Here is a 19,719-nt window from a genome sequence, read left to right as displayed (position 1 = left end):
CCATTTTACAGATGTAGTCTTGCACAGATGCCCCTTCATGTGCGCTGGTACGATGGAAAAACCTTGGAAGAAACAACACTGGCTCGGAATTAGGTGGTTGTCACTGGACCCAGATTACAACTGCCAAGGAGTGATCCTATTAACCCTAATGTACTTCTTCCACTTTAGTGACTTAAGCAAATCTAACAAGGCATATTAAAAGGAACACAGTTTCTGAGTGATCCAGGCTCCAATAGGTGAGTCTTTAGCATTGTTAAAATGTCTGCTGTAGGCTCGTGCTACCAGGTACATGGCCTCAGCGATGTTGAGCAGAATACAGATGCCGGAGACGGTCAGCATGAAGACCGTGAACACCGTCTTCTCGGTCGGCCGCGAGACGAAGCAGTCCACCGTGTTGGGACAGGGGTACGAGTCGCACTTCACTAACCGGAACATCTTGTAACCAGGATAGATCATGTAGAACAGGTACATGAAGGCCGACTCAAATAGCACCCGGAAAATCAAGCTGATGATGTAGGTCCACCACAGGGCGCCCGTGATCTTCATCTTCTGGGTCTTGATTAGTTCAAGGTCCTTGGGGCTCGAGCGTCCAGCCTGCCGGTACAGCCGCTTGTCGATGTGGCGTCTGTGCGCGATGTGCATGGCCACCAGAAGGGCCGGGGTGGACACCAGGATGAGCTGCAGTGCCCACAGGCGGATGTGTGAGATAGGGAAGAAGTGGTCATAGCAGACGCTGTTGCAGCCGGGCTGCTGCGTGTTGCAGATGAAGTGGGCCTTCTCGTCGCCCCACACGCTCTCAGCCGCCACCACCAGCACCAGGAGACGGAAGATGAAGAGGACAGAGAGCCAGATGCGGCCAATGCCGGTAGAATGCCTGTTTATGCCGCTGAGCACGGCATAAAAGGATGCCCAGTTCATTTTTGCTTCCAGTTCTGGGGGAGAAATTGTAATGCAGGGGTTTTTTAAAAGTCAGAACAATACAGTAAATGCTGACAAATGATGCTTCACAACATGGAATGCCTTTTACATATTTAGCAATCAACATTATTACCTGTCCTTGACTTACAAATCACTGTTCACCAAACCTCACGCTCCATAGTGAGAGAAGGTGAAATGTAAGATGTAAACATAAACTGATTAAGAAATCTTTTCCTGCACTAATCCATTGTCACTTCATTATTTCCACTATCACCCTTTAAAAAAAAAAAAAAATTCAAATGAATATTTCATAAAACGATAAAAAAAAAAAAGATTTGGGAAGAGGTTAGGGCAGAGGAAAGTGGAATAAAAAGGTTACCAGGCTCAGCAGGTGGTGTTAGAGGCATGGGCAGGGGCCCGGGTGGAGGGTGGTGTTGACCCGCCGCTGAAGGATGGGCATTGGACGAGCCTCGACACAGAGACGACCCCTCTGTGCCTGCCTGACTGGTGCGCGGCAGCTTAAAAGCAGCGCACCACCGCCTGGCACTAAGAGTCATGTGACCTTCTAGAAACCAATGGGATGCTGAATAATCTGAACATCCTTGGCACGGATGGTGGAGTAGCATGTGACCTGAGGGTTAGGCAGCGACCAGCAGCAGAGTGGGCTCAGGCAAGGGGCTTAGTCTGAACACAGTGTGGGCTCAATCTGATTTCAGTGACACTTAGGCTTCCATGTCAGGGATGGGTGGTTGTCTGCCAAGATAGTTCCTCAATGACCATCTCCCATTCCATATACATATTTAAAGAGTCTAAAGGATTTTTGTACCCATACTATTTCAGTCTGTCTGTGCACTTGAGCCATTCACCCCTGTTTCACTATGCAGCCCTGTTTAATAAACTAGTTATTTTGCCCTCTCACACACTACACACGTAGACAGTGAATATTTTTTTATATTTGTGGAGATTTCTGCATTTCATTTCCATTAGACTACATGGGTTTTTTTGTGATAGCACTGCAATGTGATTTTATCCTTGTCCTGCTTACTCAGTGCACTTGTGTTATGACTGTAGGCGACACTTCTCATGTCCAACTAAAGTGTCAAAAAGCCATAGGGCAGGGAACATATGAGAGAACTGTGCCTAAGTGATGTATGAACATATGAGAGGTGAAATATACCATAAATGTATTTTTGTATGTGTGCTTCAGATGCTATATATGTATAATGTATGTGTGTTTAAGATGCTATATATGTATAATGTATATGTGTTTTAGATGCTATGAATGTCTAATGTATGTATGTTTGAGATGTTGGCTCGTGTGAGAGTAAGGTGTGCAATGTATTAAGATATGTGTGTATCAAGGGCTTTATAATACATCATGAGGGCTTAATGTAAATATGTTAACACTGCAAGAATGCTGTATGCAGTCTTTAGTATGAATATTTCAACATGTGATGAATGGTGTCACATGAGTTTCGCAAAATATGCATACGGCACACATACCAATACAAATATGTATATTCTGACTGCTGCAATTCCAAAAGAGCGCTAAGCATGAAGTGCACAGCTGATAAACCTACATGCTGTCCGAATTAGAATTCAATGTAGACAAATAATAAAAATTTCATATGAGTGAAGTATTCTTATCCCTCAATGTGCAAGAGATACGGTATCATATCCCCAAATTGAAACAATTTATATCTCTTTGACAATTTGTATAAATGTCAACACTCTGAAGCTATTAGCCTCTAGCCCATGTCCATAAAAAAGGTATTTACCTTTAGATGTAGTGATCCAAAAGCCAACCAGCTACAATGGAGTTAACATCAGAAGAGAAGGGGTACTTTTCACCAGGACGTCTGTGAACCCGAGCACCATGACTTTGCATTGCTAATGATTCCCCTCACACTAGCCTCTGTCCAGCACTGGTGCAGTCATATGCCCTTATGATGATCATTTACATACAATAGCAGCTTTTACTGGGCCCCAACAAGCCTCTTTAGAATTCCCACCCAGTCCGCCGGGTTCCGCCTACCCACAGTTCAGACTCGAATTGCTCTGACGCACCACATCTTGTCCACCCGCACAGGGTTTGACGCAAGATAACATTTTTGCTTAATTACAAAATAAGCTGTTTGACAGAGATTTCAACCAACAAACTAACTGTAACTGTGTGCAATAGAGAGAGAATAAGATTGCAAGGGGCCGTGTAGGATACATTGTGAAATGGTAGCAAACAAACAAGTGTAGGAAGACTACAGGACTACAATAGCCATAACATTAGTTTGTTCATAAACAGTGTAAAGTAAGTATAATTATGTTTGTGTTGTGTACTGTGTGTGTGTGTGTGTGTGTGTGTGTGTGTGTGTGTGTGTGTGTGTGTGTGTGTGTGTGTGTGTGAGAGAGAGAGAGAGAGAGAGAGAATGAAAGAGCATTCTGAGGATGAAAGAGAGAGGATGAAAGAAGGAGGGATGGATGGATAGCTGATTATATTGAATCCAGCCTTTGGCATCTTTCTACATTAAAAAAAAATGGTTTTGTTTACTTTTGTATTACTTTTGATGTTGCTTCAAATATTAAATAAACAAACAACCATTTCATTTCAGATGAACAATTTATGTGATTTGTTTAGAATAGTCTTTTTAATTTACCATTTTGAACTGCACTGAAGAGGCAAGATGTTGACAGGGCGCCAGTATATAAACAAACACACTAAAAGGTAAGCCTACCGCATTTGGGGACTGTGTATTGGTGGCTGTGCAGTTTACTCATGAACAACCAGACCAGTGTGAAGTCTGAACACCTCCTTCTGTTCAACGATCTGTCAGCGGAAAACAAACCACACCCCTGGATTAGGAACTGTGGGAAAAGATGGCAGCTTCCTGTCCCTACTGCAGGCTAATTTTCCTTTGCTGACAAAGTAAAAACTCTTTGTATGAGAAACAAATTGTCTCTTTTTTACTCGAACTTAGCGAAACTTGAAGTAAGAGCTTGAAAATGGAAAAGAGTGGAAGCGTCGATAGTTTGGGTTCCAAACAATCATCCTCCCGGCAGCCGAGTGTTGATTCACTATCCAGGTGGGGCATAACAAAATTAGTTGGCAGCTAGCTAGGCTAGCAGAAGTTGAATGTAAATTTGAATTCCAGTTAAATGTTTTTTCTGTACATTAGCGTGATAAACATCAAAACTCGTCCACCAATGTTGTTATTAGCTTGGTTAATAAGCATTGCCACCATTACCAGCTAATGTTAAGTTACCCCCATGTCCCTATAAGTAACCACTAATATGAACTCTGTCTTACTGTCTTGTGGTACCCATTGGAATTGCTAAGTTAGCTTCATAGTTAGCAAGCATTTATTTACTTACTTCGATATGTAAGGTAATTTAACTTATGCAAGGAGGCCAGTCTGAGATAGACAACTTTCTTACGTTTGTTAAAGGTTAAGTGACGCTAACCAACACTTTCCGATCATTAACAGTTCCTCTACGACGTCACGGTCTGACCGTTCCTCTCAGGCAAAGCCTCCTTCAGCTGTATCCTCGGATTCAGTTTCGGTATCAGACTTGCCCTTGTCCCCCGAGCAGCTACGGGTAAAATATTGCATTTCCCCCTATATATTACAGAATTGATGTATTCCAGATATCGATTATCTAAAAAGATCAATGTTATGTATTTTACACTCTCTCCACGTATTAGGCAAACATAAGAAACAAACCAGTCCCCAAGGTGATCAGAGACTCACACAAAGATGAACCACAGATGTTGACCAAGGAGACTGTTCAAGACATGGGTATGCATGTACTTAGCAAACGAGATGACTTGCAGATGCTTTGCATGAGACTGTTTTCCATTGGATTTAATTTGTATGGCATGTCAAATCCAGCTGCTGCTGACCGAAATTCCATGTTGTAGTGCATAGTATTATTTTTTAAAGTGTTATAACTTTTTGTGATCATCGATTGAGTTATTTGATTTTATCCAATGTGCTATATTTTAATGTTATCATAAAACTTACATGCTCCTTGTCTGTGTCTAAATGTTTCAGCCAAAGATGTGACATACATTTGCCCATTCATTGGAGCACTTAGAGGGACCTTGACTGTCACAAACTACCGACTGTTTTTCAGATGTATGGATAGGGTATGTACCCATGCACAAACACACTCATATCTTGTATTGACATAGTCAATAATGTTGACATGAGTACATATTCATTATAGGATGCAGCCTTAGTTTTGGATATACCTCTTGGCGTGTTGAGTCGTGTGGAGAAGATTGGAGCAGCTACAAGTCGTGGAGAGGTGTCTTACGGGATTGTCTGCAAAGTAAGGAAGAAAGTATTGTTTGTTCAAGCAACTTGTGCGTAAGGATGTGGGACCCAACTTACCCTGAGCCTAATTTTTGTTTTCCCAGGATATCCGAAACCTGCGTTTTGTACATAAACAGCCAGATGATACTCTGAAGAAATCCATCTTCGAGAACCTCATGAAATTCGCCTTCCCTGTTTCTAATGGACAGGTAAAGAATTGGATTTTTTTTTTGCAGAAATTCAAATCCCTGTATGTTTGTGATTCCCTGTGGCAGGAGCAGTTTGTGAGCATGTTGTGTGTGCCTCTCTTTTAGCCTCTCTTTGCCTGTGAGTATGACCAGGTTTTCCCTGAGAATGGATGGAAAGTATATGACGCCCTGGCTGAGTATAAACGACAGGTGAGAGATATCAGTGTGAACACGCGTTAAAAGATAACAGCATTGACCGGTATTGTCAGATTTGTTTAGTTGTTTCATCTACTTCTTTTGTACTAGGGACTGCCCAATGAAAGCTGGAGGATATCTAAAGTAAATGACCATTATGAGCTGTGTGATACATACCCCTCCACCCTTGTTGTTCCGGTAACCATCCCCGATGAGGAGCTGAAGAGGGTAGCTGCCTTTAGGGCCAAGGGCCGCATTTCAGTAAGTGACAGTACCCATTTGGCTCCCAGTCCCGATTCTTACAGTTCAGGTGGAATTGCCTATCTTAAACATGCTCACAATGTGTATGGCCTGTGCTTCTTCTGCAGGTGTTGTCATGGATACACCCGGAGAGCCAGGCGACGATAACACGCTGTAGCCAGCCCATGGTTGGAGCGAATGGGAAGTGTAGCAAAGAGGATGAGAAACTACTGCAAGCCATAATGGATGCCAACGCACAGTCTCACAAACTCTTCATATTTGATGCCAGGCCAAGTGTGAATGCAGCAGCCAATAAGGCAAATTGACCGAATTGCACAATACAATACAGCACAACACCTTTTCCTACATTTTGTGTTTATGACATATTTCATATCAAGTATAGACCATGACTTCTGACATTTTGTACTTTTTTTTTCTTAGATGAAGGGTGGTGGTTTTGAGAGTGAAGATGCATATCAGAATGCCGAGCTGGTGTTTCTGGATATCCAAAATCTCCACGTCATGCGGGAATCACTACGAAAACTGAAGGAGGTGGTATATCCCAACATTGATGAGGCCCACTGGCTTTCAAATCTGGAGTCCACCCACTGGCTTGAGCATATCAAGGTAAGATAAACAAACTATCAATGGGGAAAATGTGTAGGGAGATGAGTTAAATATGCAACCAGTAATTAAACTTGACATGATGGCTGGTTCCCTCTTTTATTCATTCTGATGAGTAGGCTGTTCTGGCGGGAGCGCTGCGGATTGCAGATAAAGTGGAGTCGGGCAAGACCTCTGTGGTGGTGCACTGCAGTGATGGCTGGGACCGCACTCCTCAGCTGACCTCCTTAGCCATGCTAATGCTGGATGCTCACTACAGAACTATCAGAGGTTTCCAGGTGCTGCTGGAGAAAGAGTGGCTCAGCTTTGGTCACCGCTTCCAACTGGTATAAGGACCAATGCTTGGCACATAAATATGAATAGACAGATTCTCTAGTCTAGACTTAAACATTCCTCAAATTACACATGCTGACTTCTGTGAACAGTCACTGATTCAAACATACAGTCATGGTTGGACGGAGAGGTTTTCAGTGTATTTTTTTTCTGGTACCTTTTTTCCTGCTTGCGGCTCATGGCTTGTGTAGAGGATTGGCCATGGAGACAAGAACCACACCGACGCTGATCGCTCTCCAGTCTTCCTGCAGTTCATCGACTGCGTTTGGCAGATGACTCGGCAGGTGAGCTGAAGGTTATGCTCTCTGTGTTGGATGTCATCCTAAATAGTAACTCTATTTCAAGTTTTAGTATTGTTAGAATTACAGCTAATTAAGAAAAAGGACACGTGTTTTTTTTAATTTTCTATTGAAAGGGTTAAGAGGCCGTAGTTGAATTATTTTTGAGTCCTGCAGATTAATGTAATGTAAAGTAGCAGTGAGTAGGAATTAGAGATCAATTTAAGTTAATCTTATCTATAAACCTATAAAACGCCTTGTAATCATTCAAAATATATCTTTGTCTAGTTTCCTGCTGCATTTGAATTTAATGAGTACTTCCTCATCACCATCCTGGACCATCTATACAGCTGCTTGTTTGGGACATTTATGTGTAATAGTGAACAGCAGCGACTCAAAGAGGTTTGTAAAGAGTGTGCAAAACATTATCTATAAAACATATGTATGACTGAAATATTTTGAATTTATTGACAGATTTTTTGTATTTCTTTTCCAGGAATTACCAAAGAAGACTGTATCACTGTGGTCTTTAATTAATAGCCAGCTTGAAGAGTTTTGTAACCCTTTGTATGTGAACTACTCCTCCCATGTACTGTTTCCTGTGGTCAGCATGCGCCATCTAGAGCTTTGGGTGGGGTATTACATCCGCTGGAACCCTCGCATGAGACCACAGGTTAGTTTCATAAAACAGATGCTGTAAATAAACACACACTTGAGTGTGTAGTCTTGCATATAGTTAATCGTTACTTTGGTGTTCCTACTAACTTCCTGAAATTCCTAAACAAATGTTATCTATTACACCTAAAATTCATGCTGATTCATCAGGAGAAATGATGTGCCAGATGTCATTGCCCATTTACAGTTGAATCATGTTTTTACCTGTAGTTTTTACATTTCACTTGCACTCTCACTTATGCAATTTTTTGTGTGTATATTTATAGGAGCCTTTGCACCAGCGATACAAAGAGCTTCTAGCAAAGCGAGCCGAGCTCCAGAAGAGAGTGGAGGAGCTACAGCGTGAGGTGGCCAATCGGGCCGCGGCGTCGTCCTCAGAGAGGGCTGGTTCTCCCACGCGCTCCATCACACCTGTGCAGACATTCGTGTGAATGGACAGGTGCTTTAGGAGAGGGAGAGAGCGCAAGAGGGTTGATCCACTGGCCCCTGGGTCCCAGGTATAACTGCTTCTTCAACAGCAGCACTGTGGGTCAGGGGGCAACGGCCGACTAAATGCCATAGGCTGCCTTTCTCATCCCTCCAAATCTTGCTGTTATTACAGCAACAGACTTCAAAACTTGAGAAATCCTAGCATTGAGGTAAATTTAAATTAACTAGTGAGTAGAGGCAACTTGGTCCGTTTATAGATACAGTCTACTAATGGAACTAGGAGTGAATTATATTTACGTTAAAGTACTAATGCACTTGAACAGTTTAATTTTATGTTAATAGAGTCTATGGTTGTGTAGGTATTAGAGATATTTCTCTCCGCCATTGTTAACATTGTTTTACTGGCAGGAAAATTGGTCAGCTTTACTTGGTTTATCAGCTTTAATGATAATGTACAAGGAAAATGGATATGTGTGTGCGTCTGTGTAAATAGAGTGAGATAGAGTGTGCTTTAGAATGATTCTTCTCTTGTGAGACCTATAGCCAATAGAAGCCGTAACTTTAAGCATTAAACCAGTAATACATTCCTAGTAACCAACCATTATCTTCATGAGACATTTTACCTAGGTAACCCTGTCCATGTTTTGCTGCTCTAACCCTTGATCCGTACTTCTATATCCCTGAGCTTAACATTAAGGGCAGATGTTTAATGCTGGAATTAAGAATCTCCTAAACAAAATGAGTGACTGTTACAGTAGCATATACAGGCTATGAGAATTTTCGTTTTTCTCTGTCAGTGCTTGCCTCTACTTTACGAAAGAATATCAGGAAGGACATTATCCTTATATGTCATGTCTGTACTTAAATTTGCTTTTTCAAGTGCATCTTATTAACTAAACAAATGCTGCATTTTTTCTATGCGATAAATATCTGGTGTTGACATGTGGGCTTACTGTGCATACTGTAGCATTCCGTATACTGAATAAATCAATCCCACCATGAAATACACAGATGCATAACACTCCATTGGAAATCAAATATATGCATATAACACACAGTTTGTTAACTACTTTTTACCAAAAGTTGTAGGAGTCGACACCAGACCATCCTAACACTAACAAATACATCCTATAGCCAGCTAAGGTCATGGCCCCGTTCTTCTGGATAGAAAATGTTGGTTATCAGCCAGATCTTCCAGCCCTGAAAATAAAAACCTATTCTCCAGTGTCTTAGTGACTCCAAATGTAGTCAGTATGATCCTTGGTGTTTGTACGGTTGTGTATCTAATATCTATAGAAGTTAATACAATGATGTAAAAACTGCTCCGGCCATCAGCTGCCATTACTTATTTTTGTTTACCGCAAAGCCATATGAAATAAAGTTTTGTAATGGAATTCCAATTTGTCCTTTTAAATCTAACTTCTTCAAAATACAAATATTGAATGACAATACATACATTAACATCCCCTCAAACATCCCCTTGGTATTTCCTACATGCTCAAAGTCATGGATGCTTCCTTGGTTGGACGGGTCTTTCCGAGTCCTTCCAAGTCGGGTCCTTCAGAGGCTAGGCAAGACTCCTTCCTAGCATTCGGAGAACAAACAATGGAACAGTCTAGCGAGTGTGCTTAGTGTGCATCATTTAAAAGGTCCCGCCATCAAATTCCACGCTACCATTTAAAAAAGGCTCTGGTACATACGCCTAGGATTGTGGCTGCTTTAAGAGTGCAGAGGATACTCTAACTGCATCCTTGAAATTTCTTTGAATTAAGGACTCTATCCTTGGTAGAATTCAAAGGATCCTTGAAATTTGGAACAGTCCTTCCGGCCGGCATTCGATGCTGTAGCATCCTTGAAACGCAGCCGACAAGGATTCTTGATTCCTCTACCTTTGCTACAGTCCTTCCTTATTTTGTATGCGTTTTAGGGAGGAAGGGCTAGGACGTAAGAAAGGAAGGATTGACAAATAAGGGAAATGAGAACCACTCCATGAAGTCTTTTTTGTGCTTTAGCATATTGGTAGCAAAAAATGTATTGTTTACAGCACAAGACAACACTTAGTTACAAAATACCAACTGATAACTACATTTTAACTCACCCAATGTTTTGCCTAAAACTAAAAAAGTTTGTGAAAAGCCATTCATTTTTCCATTAGATTTTTTTTTGCTTTGGAACCAGGAAGTGATAAAATGCTAACACTAAAAACTACAAACCTCATGGTCGACTTGCTTACTTTATTGACGGAGTTCACGGTGCCCAGATTTCAAAGAAGCGTTCCTTGCCGTACGATTGGCTTAAACAATTCAAATACTGATTCCCGCCCACCATAGGTGGGTGGTGATAGGCTTTCCTGCCTATCCTTTGTCGTTGCTGGGCGCTTCCGGACAACGTGACGACGCGGATGCGCGAAGACAGAGAAAGGGAAAATAACAGAGGCTTTTAACTCCAGATATTGGAAATAAATAACATAGATAGCGAATATGCTATTGATGTGGTGTTGTGTGTGCCGATCCGGTTAGCCATCTACAGGAAAACAAGCTAGTTATTCCAAAAAGCAACAATCGGTTACCTATATAACGTTAGATGTTTAGGAAGCTAGCCTAGCTAGCTTAAAGTAGCTGTCTACATAGCGAAGTTAGCCCTCAGTTTTAATCTCATATTCGTTTTAGCTCGTTGGTTTCTTTTCAAATTGAATTGTGTCGGTCAGACCATCCAATCGAGAGCGCCTGGCTTTCTGACAATCGTGGAGTTCAACTTGGCGTGTCTTGCTTTTTGTGAGAATGGCAACATCGGCCCTTTACGCGTGTACAAAGTGTAACCAGCGATATCCGTTTGAGGAGCTATCCCAGGGACAACAACTGTGCAAGGTTTGGATCTGTGTGCATGCTCAATTATTTCCTTTTCTGGGAGTATGTTCAAATATGTGGCAATTTTTAATAAGGTTTTTATGTTTTTAAATGTTTGAGACGAACACCTAGTTCTTCAATTCACCCCTGTGAAGTAGATAGGGTTTTATCAGATTATGTAATGTCTGTTTTTCTGGCTGGAAATAGCAACAAAGCTACTCTAGGGTTAGCATGCTATACAGGGAAGGACAAATGGCTGTCTGTGTTAGCTAGCTAGCAGGCTGGACGCTAACTTACCGGATGATGGCTAGGGTTGGTGAGTCGACTGGTAGTTTTTGACAACACAGACCCAACAGTTTGTGCCGTTAGTCTTTTTGTCATAAGGCATTCACAGTAGAATGCTGTATCAAAATATTTTGTGTAATTTCGTTTCCATATTAATACAGTAGCCCAAATAGTAGTCAGCCGCAGACAAACTTAAGGTATCTCGCCAACGTTAGCCATAACTTTGACAGCTTACCATAGCTACGTTGGCTAACTTAGCTACCCAGATAACCCTGTATGTTTTGTTTTAAATGCACCCACATCACTTCATTTTGAGTGGAGCCACATTGTCACGAACCAAGTTACTGTTGCAACATTAAATCCGTTACCGTATTATACATCTGAATGTGTTGAAAGTCTGAATCAATGTTTCATAATGTGTTCGACTTACTTGTTTCCAACTCCGGTGTTGTTGTCTCAGTCCTAAGGTAGCTAATGATGGCTCACCATCAACCGTATTCGTCATAATAATACATCACAACTTCGATAATACACAACACTTGATGTTATTATGGAAGCACACTGCCACGTGTCGTGGGAGCTTTGTGAGGACATCAAGTGTGAATTGTTTGTAGAAGAACCTTATTCTACACGAGAGATTTACAGTAGGCGGACGTTATTTGTAGCGGTGCCTCAACCTCAGACCAGTCGATTGGTTTGATTCTTTCTGTACATTATGTTAAAAGTGCCTTGTCAGGTGTAACAGAATCTCAGATGATTATTGAAGGTGCTTGCTCTGTCCCAGCAAGGCGCAGATTCATTTGAACGAAAGTAAACATATAGCCTAGATACTCTGCATCTTATGTCTTGAATGTATTACTTTTGTGGAATAGTGCAAGTGCAAGCTGAGATGCCGACTTGTGGCGGAAACACAGTAATGCTAGTCATACACTCAATTTTCCATTGCAAATAAAATCTGTTCTAGTGAAATGCACCAGTCTGGACCCATTGAAGACTGTTAAATACTATCAATCTCATAGTCAGGAGTTCATTAGATCCACTATATTTTAACATACACTTTTGTATCTGCCTCAAACAGTTTTTATTATTCACTGACTAAATATTGAGTCTGTAATGATGTATTTAATGACTTTTCATGTCTTCTATGTAGGAGTGTCGAATTGCGCACCCTATTGTGAAATGCACATTCTGCAGGTCTGAATTTCAGCAGGAGAGGTAAGTCCTTACTGTGTTTTTAATAATTTTTTTGCCATATATTTTCCTACACATTTCGGTACTCACCAAGTGCATCTCTCGCTGTCTCCTAGCAAAACAAACACAATCTGCAAGAAATGTGCCCAGAATGTTAAACAGTTTGGGACGGTAAGTTATTCTACCAGTTTGCTTTGAACACATTGATGCCAAAACATTTATTTACTTTGGGTTGAGCTGATTGTTTGATTGGTATGGGATCATCCAAGCAGGATTACAGGATTCTCATCCAAGTGCAGAAATAAAACATATTGACGTCGATAAATCCTTAAATTAGCCTTTGCATCAGTATTTCACATAATTCGAATCGGATACCTTTGTTCTTCAATATTGCTCATATGCCAGAGTAAGTTTAATGTTTAAATGTATGTCTTCCTTTTTCAATGAAGATGGCATCAAGTAGTTATACAGTAACCATGATGTGGTATGCCCAAGTCAATTTACCCTTACCCTTTTGTATGTTTGTGTTTCCCACCAGCCAAAGCCGTGTCAGTATTGTAACATCATCGCCGCATTCATCGGGACAAAGTGTCAGCGTTGCACAAATTCTGAAAAGAAGTATGGCCCCCCACAGACCTGCGAGCAGTGCAAACAGCAGTGTGCCTTCGACAGGAAAGAGGAGGGGCGGCGAAAGGTGAAAAAGAACCGTTGCCTCAAACTTGGCTAGAGCACTGGCGAAATGTCTACATTATTTAACATATTTGTTGTAACATAATAATTTGTTTGGTGTTGAGTGGCTTTGTTTTACAATTTCGAGGAAAGGAGGTGGAGCAGAGTGGAGTTTTAAAGTCTTCCCATATCGACTGTGTAGGTGGATGGAAAGCTGCTGTGCTGGTTGTGTACTCTGTCATATCGCCGCGTACTACAGAAGACCAAGGAGCAGCGGAAAGGCCTGGGATCCTCTCACTCCAACTCGTCATCACTCGGTGAGAAGGAGCACCAGAGACAGCACCATCACCACCACCACCACCAACATCGCCACAGCAGCTCACACCACAAGTAAGCCACACCACTGCTTTATCATGTACCCACTCCACACCCGAGCAGACGGCATAACAAGACATGCAGTCACCATGTATCCTCACGTTGTTTTGTGGTTGATATCGGATGGATAGTAGTGTCTGAAATGAACTAGAGAAGTACGTGTAAAACGTGACATTGTCTAAATAGGCTTGTGTATAAACTGACGTGTAACTTACGTTGACCTCAAAAAGTATTTTTGAATATTCTGGTACATATAAATTGGTCTAGTACTGAAATTTTAGTCAAGTTTAGGTTAAGATGTACCACCATACTTTGTAATTTAAACCGTAGATCTTCACACTAGTATAGTTGACTTTGCATCTGTTCAGTTGCTATATTGTACCTTGCTAAGTAGCTTTTGTTTTCACATTGACATATTAGCCAGCTGATTACCACTTGTTGCTTCGGGCATTAAAGGTAGTTTAACTTAACCAACACAGTTATGTAAGCAGCTGAACTCTTGGAATCCTGTAGCTGGTTAGTTAACTCTTCTTTCTGATGGGAAAGTATAACAAGAGTGAGATGTCCCCCACACAGCCAGCATTCTGAATTCTCAGATGTGCTCCGTAGGCGCTTAACACTTCAGATGATTAAGAAGGACAGGAGCACAGATTTCATTAAAATTTAGATATGACTCACTGCAGAGAGCTGTCTGGGTTTATCTGTGTGATATTGGTAGCTAGTCTTTTCTGTATCTTGTCCCTGACTCATGCCAGCATCTCAATGTATAAAGTAGCCTAGCTGTGTTCTACTTGAACATTGAGGCAGTACAGACTTCCTCTTCCCCTCTGATGTACTTGATGTGTCTACTCGTACTGAATCACACTGTTTTGGAACACTAAGTGTTGGGGGCATCTGTGGATGCTGAATGAGCTGGCGTCTATACTGATGCCCGGTTCTTCATGGTCAGATATGGTTCAAGGCCGAGGTACACTTCTGCAGACACGGCTTTCCGCAATACTGATACAGATGTGCACATGGGTGTGTCCTAAGTAAGTACACTTGTTTTTGTGTTGTTGTGGACAAGCGGATACGGACAAGTTGAGCAAGTGCGCACTACAACCGTATTAGGCTGAGTGCGTGTGAACTACTGCACGATCAGTTTCGCACAATCGCAGTCAATACAGACATGTCCGTACAGACATAACATTTGGCTGCGGTGGGCACAGTCCGTATGGATTATGGGGATGACTTCATTTGTATTTGCATCATCCACATCGTGCAGAGAGAGTACACAAGCCGTGTCCGCAGACGTATACCAAGCGCTTTAGTCTCTGTTCATACTAAAGTAACACTGGTTAAGCACATTGATTCATGAATTGGAACACATAACACTGCTTTCCTTTTGGTGCCCAATATAAATAGGCTTCCCTTCTGAATTATATATGGTCTGTGAATGCCCTTCTTTTGAGAACAACCGTAGAACTGTTGGCATGCAGCACTTCTACTGATGTCTACAATGGCTGTCCGATAACAGCATGCGTTTCTTGAGTTCCACAGTGCAGCGACACTCCAGCACTGTTAGGGGTTGTTTAGTCCGAACGGGCATCGGGGAGCCTGTGGAAACCGCCCATGAATTGGCCCTGCCACCTCTGCCACTCACAGCATCCATCGTAACTCCTGAGAAGCTGGTACGAAATGTCATACCAGTGAGTGAGTGGGGCAGTCGTGTCTCGACTGCCTCACTGAGAGAAACCACTGTGAAATTCAGTTGTGTTTTCTTACCTCTCTTTCTCTCCTTCGCTCCATCTGTGGAATATCTTCTAGGCTTAGTGGTAGCCTGAGTCCAGAGCAAGAACAGGGATTATGGAAGCAGAGGTGAGAACTGATTGCAAAATATGCACGAATGTTCACACATTTAGTAGGATTCTGAGATGTACATATTTAAGAAAAAGGAAAGAGAGCCATAGAATGAGATTTTAAGTTAGACAGATACACTAATGCATCACCCTATTAGTCTATTCACAGTGTATTTGATTTTGTTTCAATGGGCCTCATTCAAGAACCACTCTTGCAAACATGTTTGCTTTTAAATGGCTCATGCAAGCTATATAAGAGACCATGTCAGATTTAGTTGTCTTGACTACTAGTCAGTATAAATGTCTCTGGTTCAAGGCTCCATGGCTTGTTCTCCAAGGCTCCATGGCTGTATAAATATCCTTGTCAGGCTTGTCCTGTTTTGCAAGATATATTGCCAGTTTTACTCTCTTATTCACAATTAAAAACTGGAGTGATAGTTAGAGGCATTATTAGAGGCTTTATTTTGCTACAAAGTCGGGTGGCAGTTAGAAAAAGTCAAACAAAAGTTGCAAAGTTAGTGATAAGTCTACACATGGCAAAACAAATGGAAGAAACAAAGTTGATATGGCAGTAAGGAGTTTTGAGTGTAAAGCCTTCAAAAATGGTAAAAGCCTACATATTGTCACTTTAATATTAGATTTGATATGCCCAAGAAATAAAAAAAATATTCCCCCCGCAAAGATCCTTCTTGGCCTAATGCCTCCTGGCTCGCTAAGCCTGGCATTCATTTCAGTTTTTAAAAAGTAACATGAGTGGTTTGTGAGTTAGGCTGCAAATGCTAGCTTAGTCAAAAGAAACAAATAGTTTGAACTTGTCAGATTTACCGTGCTACTGAACACCAGATAACGTGTATTCCAAAGCAGAAACACCCAAAAAAATGATCACACATGGTTTGGTTGTGCAGGATGTGTGGCAAACTGATCAGATAGCGGTATGCATCATTGCCAATTGCAATTTTAGGACCTAAGTATTAATTTCATAAGTAATGTTTTAGATCATAATGAGAGGTTGGTGTTGGGGTTCATGTTGACACCTTACTGAGTTCAGTGTATGCACTCTTATTGGCAGGTCTGTCACAAGCCACTAGCAGGCTAAAGATACGGAGATTGTTGCTAGATAGTTAGCAGAACAAATGGATCTGGGCCCAGACCAATTTGTGGATCCGCCAAAAACGATCAGAAACTATTAAATGGCACAGTTCTCTGGAGACATTGCTTTGTTCTTGCATGAGGCCCATTGATTTGAGAAGTGATAACACCAGCCCTAATGTGTGGTTGGTGACAGTGATAAGAGGTGATGTATGATTCTGTTTTATGTCAAGAATTGAACTAGGGTATTTATCAGTGCAATTAAGCATATGTCAATTAGTGAATTAGCAAATAGATAGACCAGGACTTTTGGTTGTTATTGTGTTGTCATTGTATACTTTTGTATTAATAATCAAATTACTGATAATGTATTGTCACCACAGCCACAAATCATCCTCCATTCAGAAGGAAACTCCAAAGAAGAAACCAAAACTAGAAATGAAGCCATCAAACGGAGACAGGTACTGAAGCAGACAATCAATCAATCAATCAATCAATTTGATCAAGAGGGACAGTGTACATTCATGAACATTAAGATGTAAATGCACCCAATTATAGCCAAAAGGCTAGTTTCCATTGGCAGTCCCCCTGCCAGAGTGAAAAAGGCTATACAACCTAAGAAAAACGGCATTAACGTATATATCAAACATAAATCAAAATCAGACAATAAATAAGATAAATTAAATTAAATCCCAATATAGAAGTTCTACTGCTTACCCACTAATGATCACACATGAGACTCGGGCATAAGCATTCCCTGGGAAGTAGAAACACATAGTCGAGGACCCCGTGGATCTCGTTAGATCTGTCAATACATTACTGTTGGTGTCTTCCTCTCATTTAAGTTTTGACCGTTGACTCCTGTCTGTCACTGTGTAAATTCTGCAGCAGCTCCATTGCTCAGTCTGTGGATTCGGGAGGGACGGACAACTTCATTCTCATCAGCCAGCTGAAGGAGGAGGTGATGGCTCTGAAGAGAGTTCTGCAGCAGCGAGATCAAACCATCTTGGAAAAGGACAGGAAGGTATTGTTACTTTATTTTACCGTCTCTGTTCTATTTTCTATAGAAATGGAATGATTTGAACCAACAGCCAAGGATTTCAGATCGCTTTGTGTTTCTGAGAAGAACAGTTCGTGGGCCTTTTTATATAAATAAGGCACAAGAAGTATAATGAGTATAGAAATGAAAACAAAATCCGATAAAAGATTAAGATGAATCATTGTTGCAGCTCGATGTAAGTGCTTGTTCTATAAGTCTATACAGTGGGATGTACATACATTTTACACTTCATGTTTTTCAATTTTTTTTTTTTTTTTTTTAAATGGTCTTTCCACAGCTCACTGAGCTCAAGGCAGATTTTCAGTACCAGGAGTCCAATATGAGGGTGAAGATGAACAACATGGAAAAAGGCCATAAGGAGTCCATGGAGCAGCAACAGGTATGTTAGTTAAGCCCAGGGCTGAGCAGAGTGGATGTGGGATCATTCTGCTTCCAAATATTGTCAACTTTTGTAAACACATCTGTAAGAAGCCTCTGTTCATTGTTTCATTGAATGTTTTACAGGCCAAAAACCGTGAGTTGATGAAACAAGTGGCTGCGCTTTCCAAAGGGAAGAAGTTTGATCGCTCTGGAAGTTCACTCCTGTTGCCATAGCAGAAATCAATGGCATGGGGACGGGCTTCACTGTATTATCACTTTGAGATCAGAGGCCAAGCCTCTGCACGCTCTCTTATGCTTGATCGTTTTCTTTTTTCTTCTCTTCTGTTCAAACAAACAGAAGCCGTCACGTTTTTTAGATTCTTTGGAAACATTTTTAAAAGGTTTTTCACAGAATTGCTGATGGTTTGGACCGGTATGACGTGTTGGACTCAGATAGTTGGGTAGATTCTAAACAGCAGAAGCGGGCCAGGCTCATCCACATCCACCCTTTTTATAGTTCTGTCTGTATTTATTCATTTATAAGTTAATGTCATACTTCATATGCAAAAGATGTTTTTTTTTTTTTTTTTTCTTCAATGCATTTTGTTTAGGTTCTCCGTTTTTTTAATCATGTATACATCTTCACTCATATTCCTGAATCATGGAAATCTGGAGGTGGATATTTTTCCCCCACTTCTTTGTCCAGCCCAGGACCTCATATGCAAAGACAGCTCATGAGTGACTGGTGGTGTCTTGAGTGTGTTCCTACCTTTCACCCCCCACCCCCACCCATGTCTCGTACGCTCTCTCTGTCGTGGAACGATTGTATAGATGCATGACTCCTGAACAGTATTGTACTTTTAGACCTATTATTACCATGTTATTCTGTTGTCTTTGATTTTATATAATATCCACATTATGAGTTATTTGGTTTACTGTGGACAGCCTTATGTATTTATAATGATGGGTTTAGTGTGTCTTTACTGCCAGGCAGAGTAAATGGTAGTCCAATAGGAAACACTTTATAAAGGTTCTCAGCTCCCTCTCTGTCTCATTCATTCACTTTAGATACATATTTCCTGCTCTGTACAAAACACAATTACACATTCTCTGCTCACTCTCTTCTACGACTTTCTCTCTCTCTCTCGCGCGCTCTCTCTCTCTCTCTCCTACTCCTACTGTGTGTATGGAATGAGGGATGAACTTCTTGCTGTGGTGTCTAGGATCATCCTTTTTTTACTACTTCCAAACCCAGGGATATTAAATCTGATAACTCTACTGCATTGTTCTGGGTGTGCGTGTGTGTGCGTGTGTGTGACTGGCACAAATAGGCACATCCACAGTACTCTGGAATTGGAACTGTACAATAGTATTTTAAAAGTACATTTTATTTGTGAAGTTTTTTATGGTTAAAAAGCAGACATGTAAACTCACTTGAGTCAAATTTCCCTTTTGTTTGAGCATTTGTATGTGAAACTGCGATATACAAAGTATTTGATCATTTCAAAATAAAATCCAGAAAATGATTTATCCTACTTCGTTTCAATACTTGAATGTGACATTATTGTCATATGCTTTGTGCTTCTCCAAATAATGCTTTCTTGGAAATACCAGTATTTGTGTATAAATTCTTATCATTCTTATGTAGGGCCTTTTATAGATACCCAAAGCATTTTACGTCATGGAGGACCGTCCAATGATATGTTGTACTCGCCTGGATAATCAAAGAACAAACAGTGTGTGTCAGCATGGTCTCTGGTGGCAAGACGAACAGACATATTGTTAGTATTGGCAACAGTTTTGGAAGTCTCATTTG

At 41.1% G+C, this 19,719-nt stretch overlaps 3 protein-coding genes across 6 annotated transcripts; 2 read left to right on the top strand and 1 right to left on the bottom strand.

Moving 5' to 3' along the window:
• Positions 1–6: 6 nt before the first annotated feature.
• On the bottom strand, positions 7–2,872 carry gjb1a (gap junction protein beta 1a). Of its 3 annotated transcripts, none has more exons than XM_042706268.1 (2): positions 2,697–2,872; positions 7–932 (listed from the first exon to the last, which is right to left on the bottom strand). In XM_042706268.1, exon 2 carries the CDS (start codon positions 916–918, stop codon positions 196–198), a length of 723 nt encoding a protein of 240 aa, XP_042562202.1. In that variant the 5' UTR covers positions 919–932; positions 2,697–2,872; the 3' UTR covers positions 7–195. The 3 variants fall into 3 exon arrangements, with proteins under 3 accessions (XP_042562202.1, XP_042562201.1, XP_042562203.1); XM_042706267.1 differs by lacking the exon at positions 2,697–2,872 and adding an exon at positions 1,298–1,649; XM_042706269.1 differs by lacking the exon at positions 2,697–2,872 and adding an exon at positions 1,052–1,647.
• Positions 2,873–2,979: 107 nt separating this feature from the next.
• mtmr2 (myotubularin related protein 2) lies at positions 2,980–9,584 on the top strand. The gene is made up of 17 exons (XM_042706264.1): positions 2,980–3,223; positions 3,525–3,637; positions 3,891–3,995; positions 4,398–4,509; positions 4,616–4,709; positions 4,965–5,059; positions 5,140–5,244; positions 5,333–5,437; positions 5,543–5,626; positions 5,723–5,872; positions 5,980–6,168; positions 6,293–6,478; positions 6,595–6,801; positions 7,000–7,092; positions 7,375–7,488; positions 7,583–7,759; positions 8,028–9,584. The coding sequence occupies exons 3-17, from the start codon at positions 3,916–3,918 to the stop codon at positions 8,190–8,192; spliced, it is 1,956 nt and encodes a 651-aa protein (XP_042562198.1). The 5' UTR covers positions 2,980–3,223; positions 3,525–3,637; positions 3,891–3,915; the 3' UTR covers positions 8,193–9,584.
• A 954-nt stretch (positions 9,585–10,538) lies between these two features.
• On the top strand, positions 10,539–19,438 carry fam76b (family with sequence similarity 76 member B). Of its 2 annotated transcripts, XM_042706265.1 has the most exons (10): positions 10,539–11,057; positions 12,472–12,536; positions 12,629–12,683; positions 13,051–13,206; positions 13,384–13,571; positions 15,363–15,413; positions 16,867–16,944; positions 17,372–17,507; positions 17,821–17,922; positions 18,048–19,438. In XM_042706265.1, exons 1-10 carry the CDS (start codon positions 10,971–10,973, stop codon positions 18,135–18,137), a joined length of 1,008 nt encoding a protein of 335 aa, XP_042562199.1. In that variant the 5' UTR covers positions 10,539–10,970; the 3' UTR covers positions 18,138–19,438. The 2 variants fall into 2 exon arrangements, with proteins under 2 accessions (XP_042562199.1, XP_042562200.1); XM_042706266.1 differs by lacking the exon at positions 15,363–15,413.
• The last annotated feature ends 281 nt before the right edge of the window (positions 19,439–19,719 follow it).

The sequence above is a fragment of the Clupea harengus genome, unplaced genomic scaffold (genome assembly GCF_900700415.2).
Source record: "Clupea harengus unplaced genomic scaffold, Ch_v2.0.2, whole genome shotgun sequence".
Taxonomy (NCBI): domain Eukaryota; kingdom Metazoa; phylum Chordata; class Actinopteri; order Clupeiformes; family Clupeidae; genus Clupea; species Clupea harengus.
Note: the sequence above shows the minus strand (reverse complement) of the source record. Positions and strands in the feature narration are given on the sequence as shown.

Excerpts from the sequence above, each read along its gene's own strand:
- gjb1a (XM_042706267.1), bottom strand. The coding sequence starts at position 1,544 with ATGCTACTCCACCATCCGTGCCAAGGATGTTCAGATTATTCAGCATCC. Across the intron at positions 933-1,297 it reads AACACCACCTGCTGAGCCTG|AACTGGAAGCAAAAATGAAC; the intron begins GTAACCTTTTTA and ends TTTCTCCCCCAG.
- mtmr2 (XM_042706264.1), top strand. The coding sequence starts at position 3,916 with ATGGAAAAGAGTGGAAGCGTCGATAGTTTGGGTTCCAAACAATCATCC. Across the intron at positions 3,996-4,397 it reads AGTGTTGATTCACTATCCAG|TTCCTCTACGACGTCACGGT; the intron begins GTGGGGCATAAC and ends GATCATTAACAG. Across the intron at positions 5,438-5,542 it reads TCCCTGTTTCTAATGGACAG|CCTCTCTTTGCCTGTGAGTA; the intron begins GTAAAGAATTGG and ends CCTCTCTTTTAG.
- fam76b (XM_042706265.1), top strand. The coding sequence starts at position 10,971 with ATGGCAACATCGGCCCTTTACGCGTGTACAAAGTGTAACCAGCGATAT. Across the intron at positions 12,684-13,050 it reads ATGTTAAACAGTTTGGGACG|CCAAAGCCGTGTCAGTATTG; the intron begins GTAAGTTATTCT and ends GTTTCCCACCAG. Across the intron at positions 15,414-16,866 it reads CAGGGATTATGGAAGCAGAG|CCACAAATCATCCTCCATTC; the intron begins GTGAGAACTGAT and ends TTGTCACCACAG.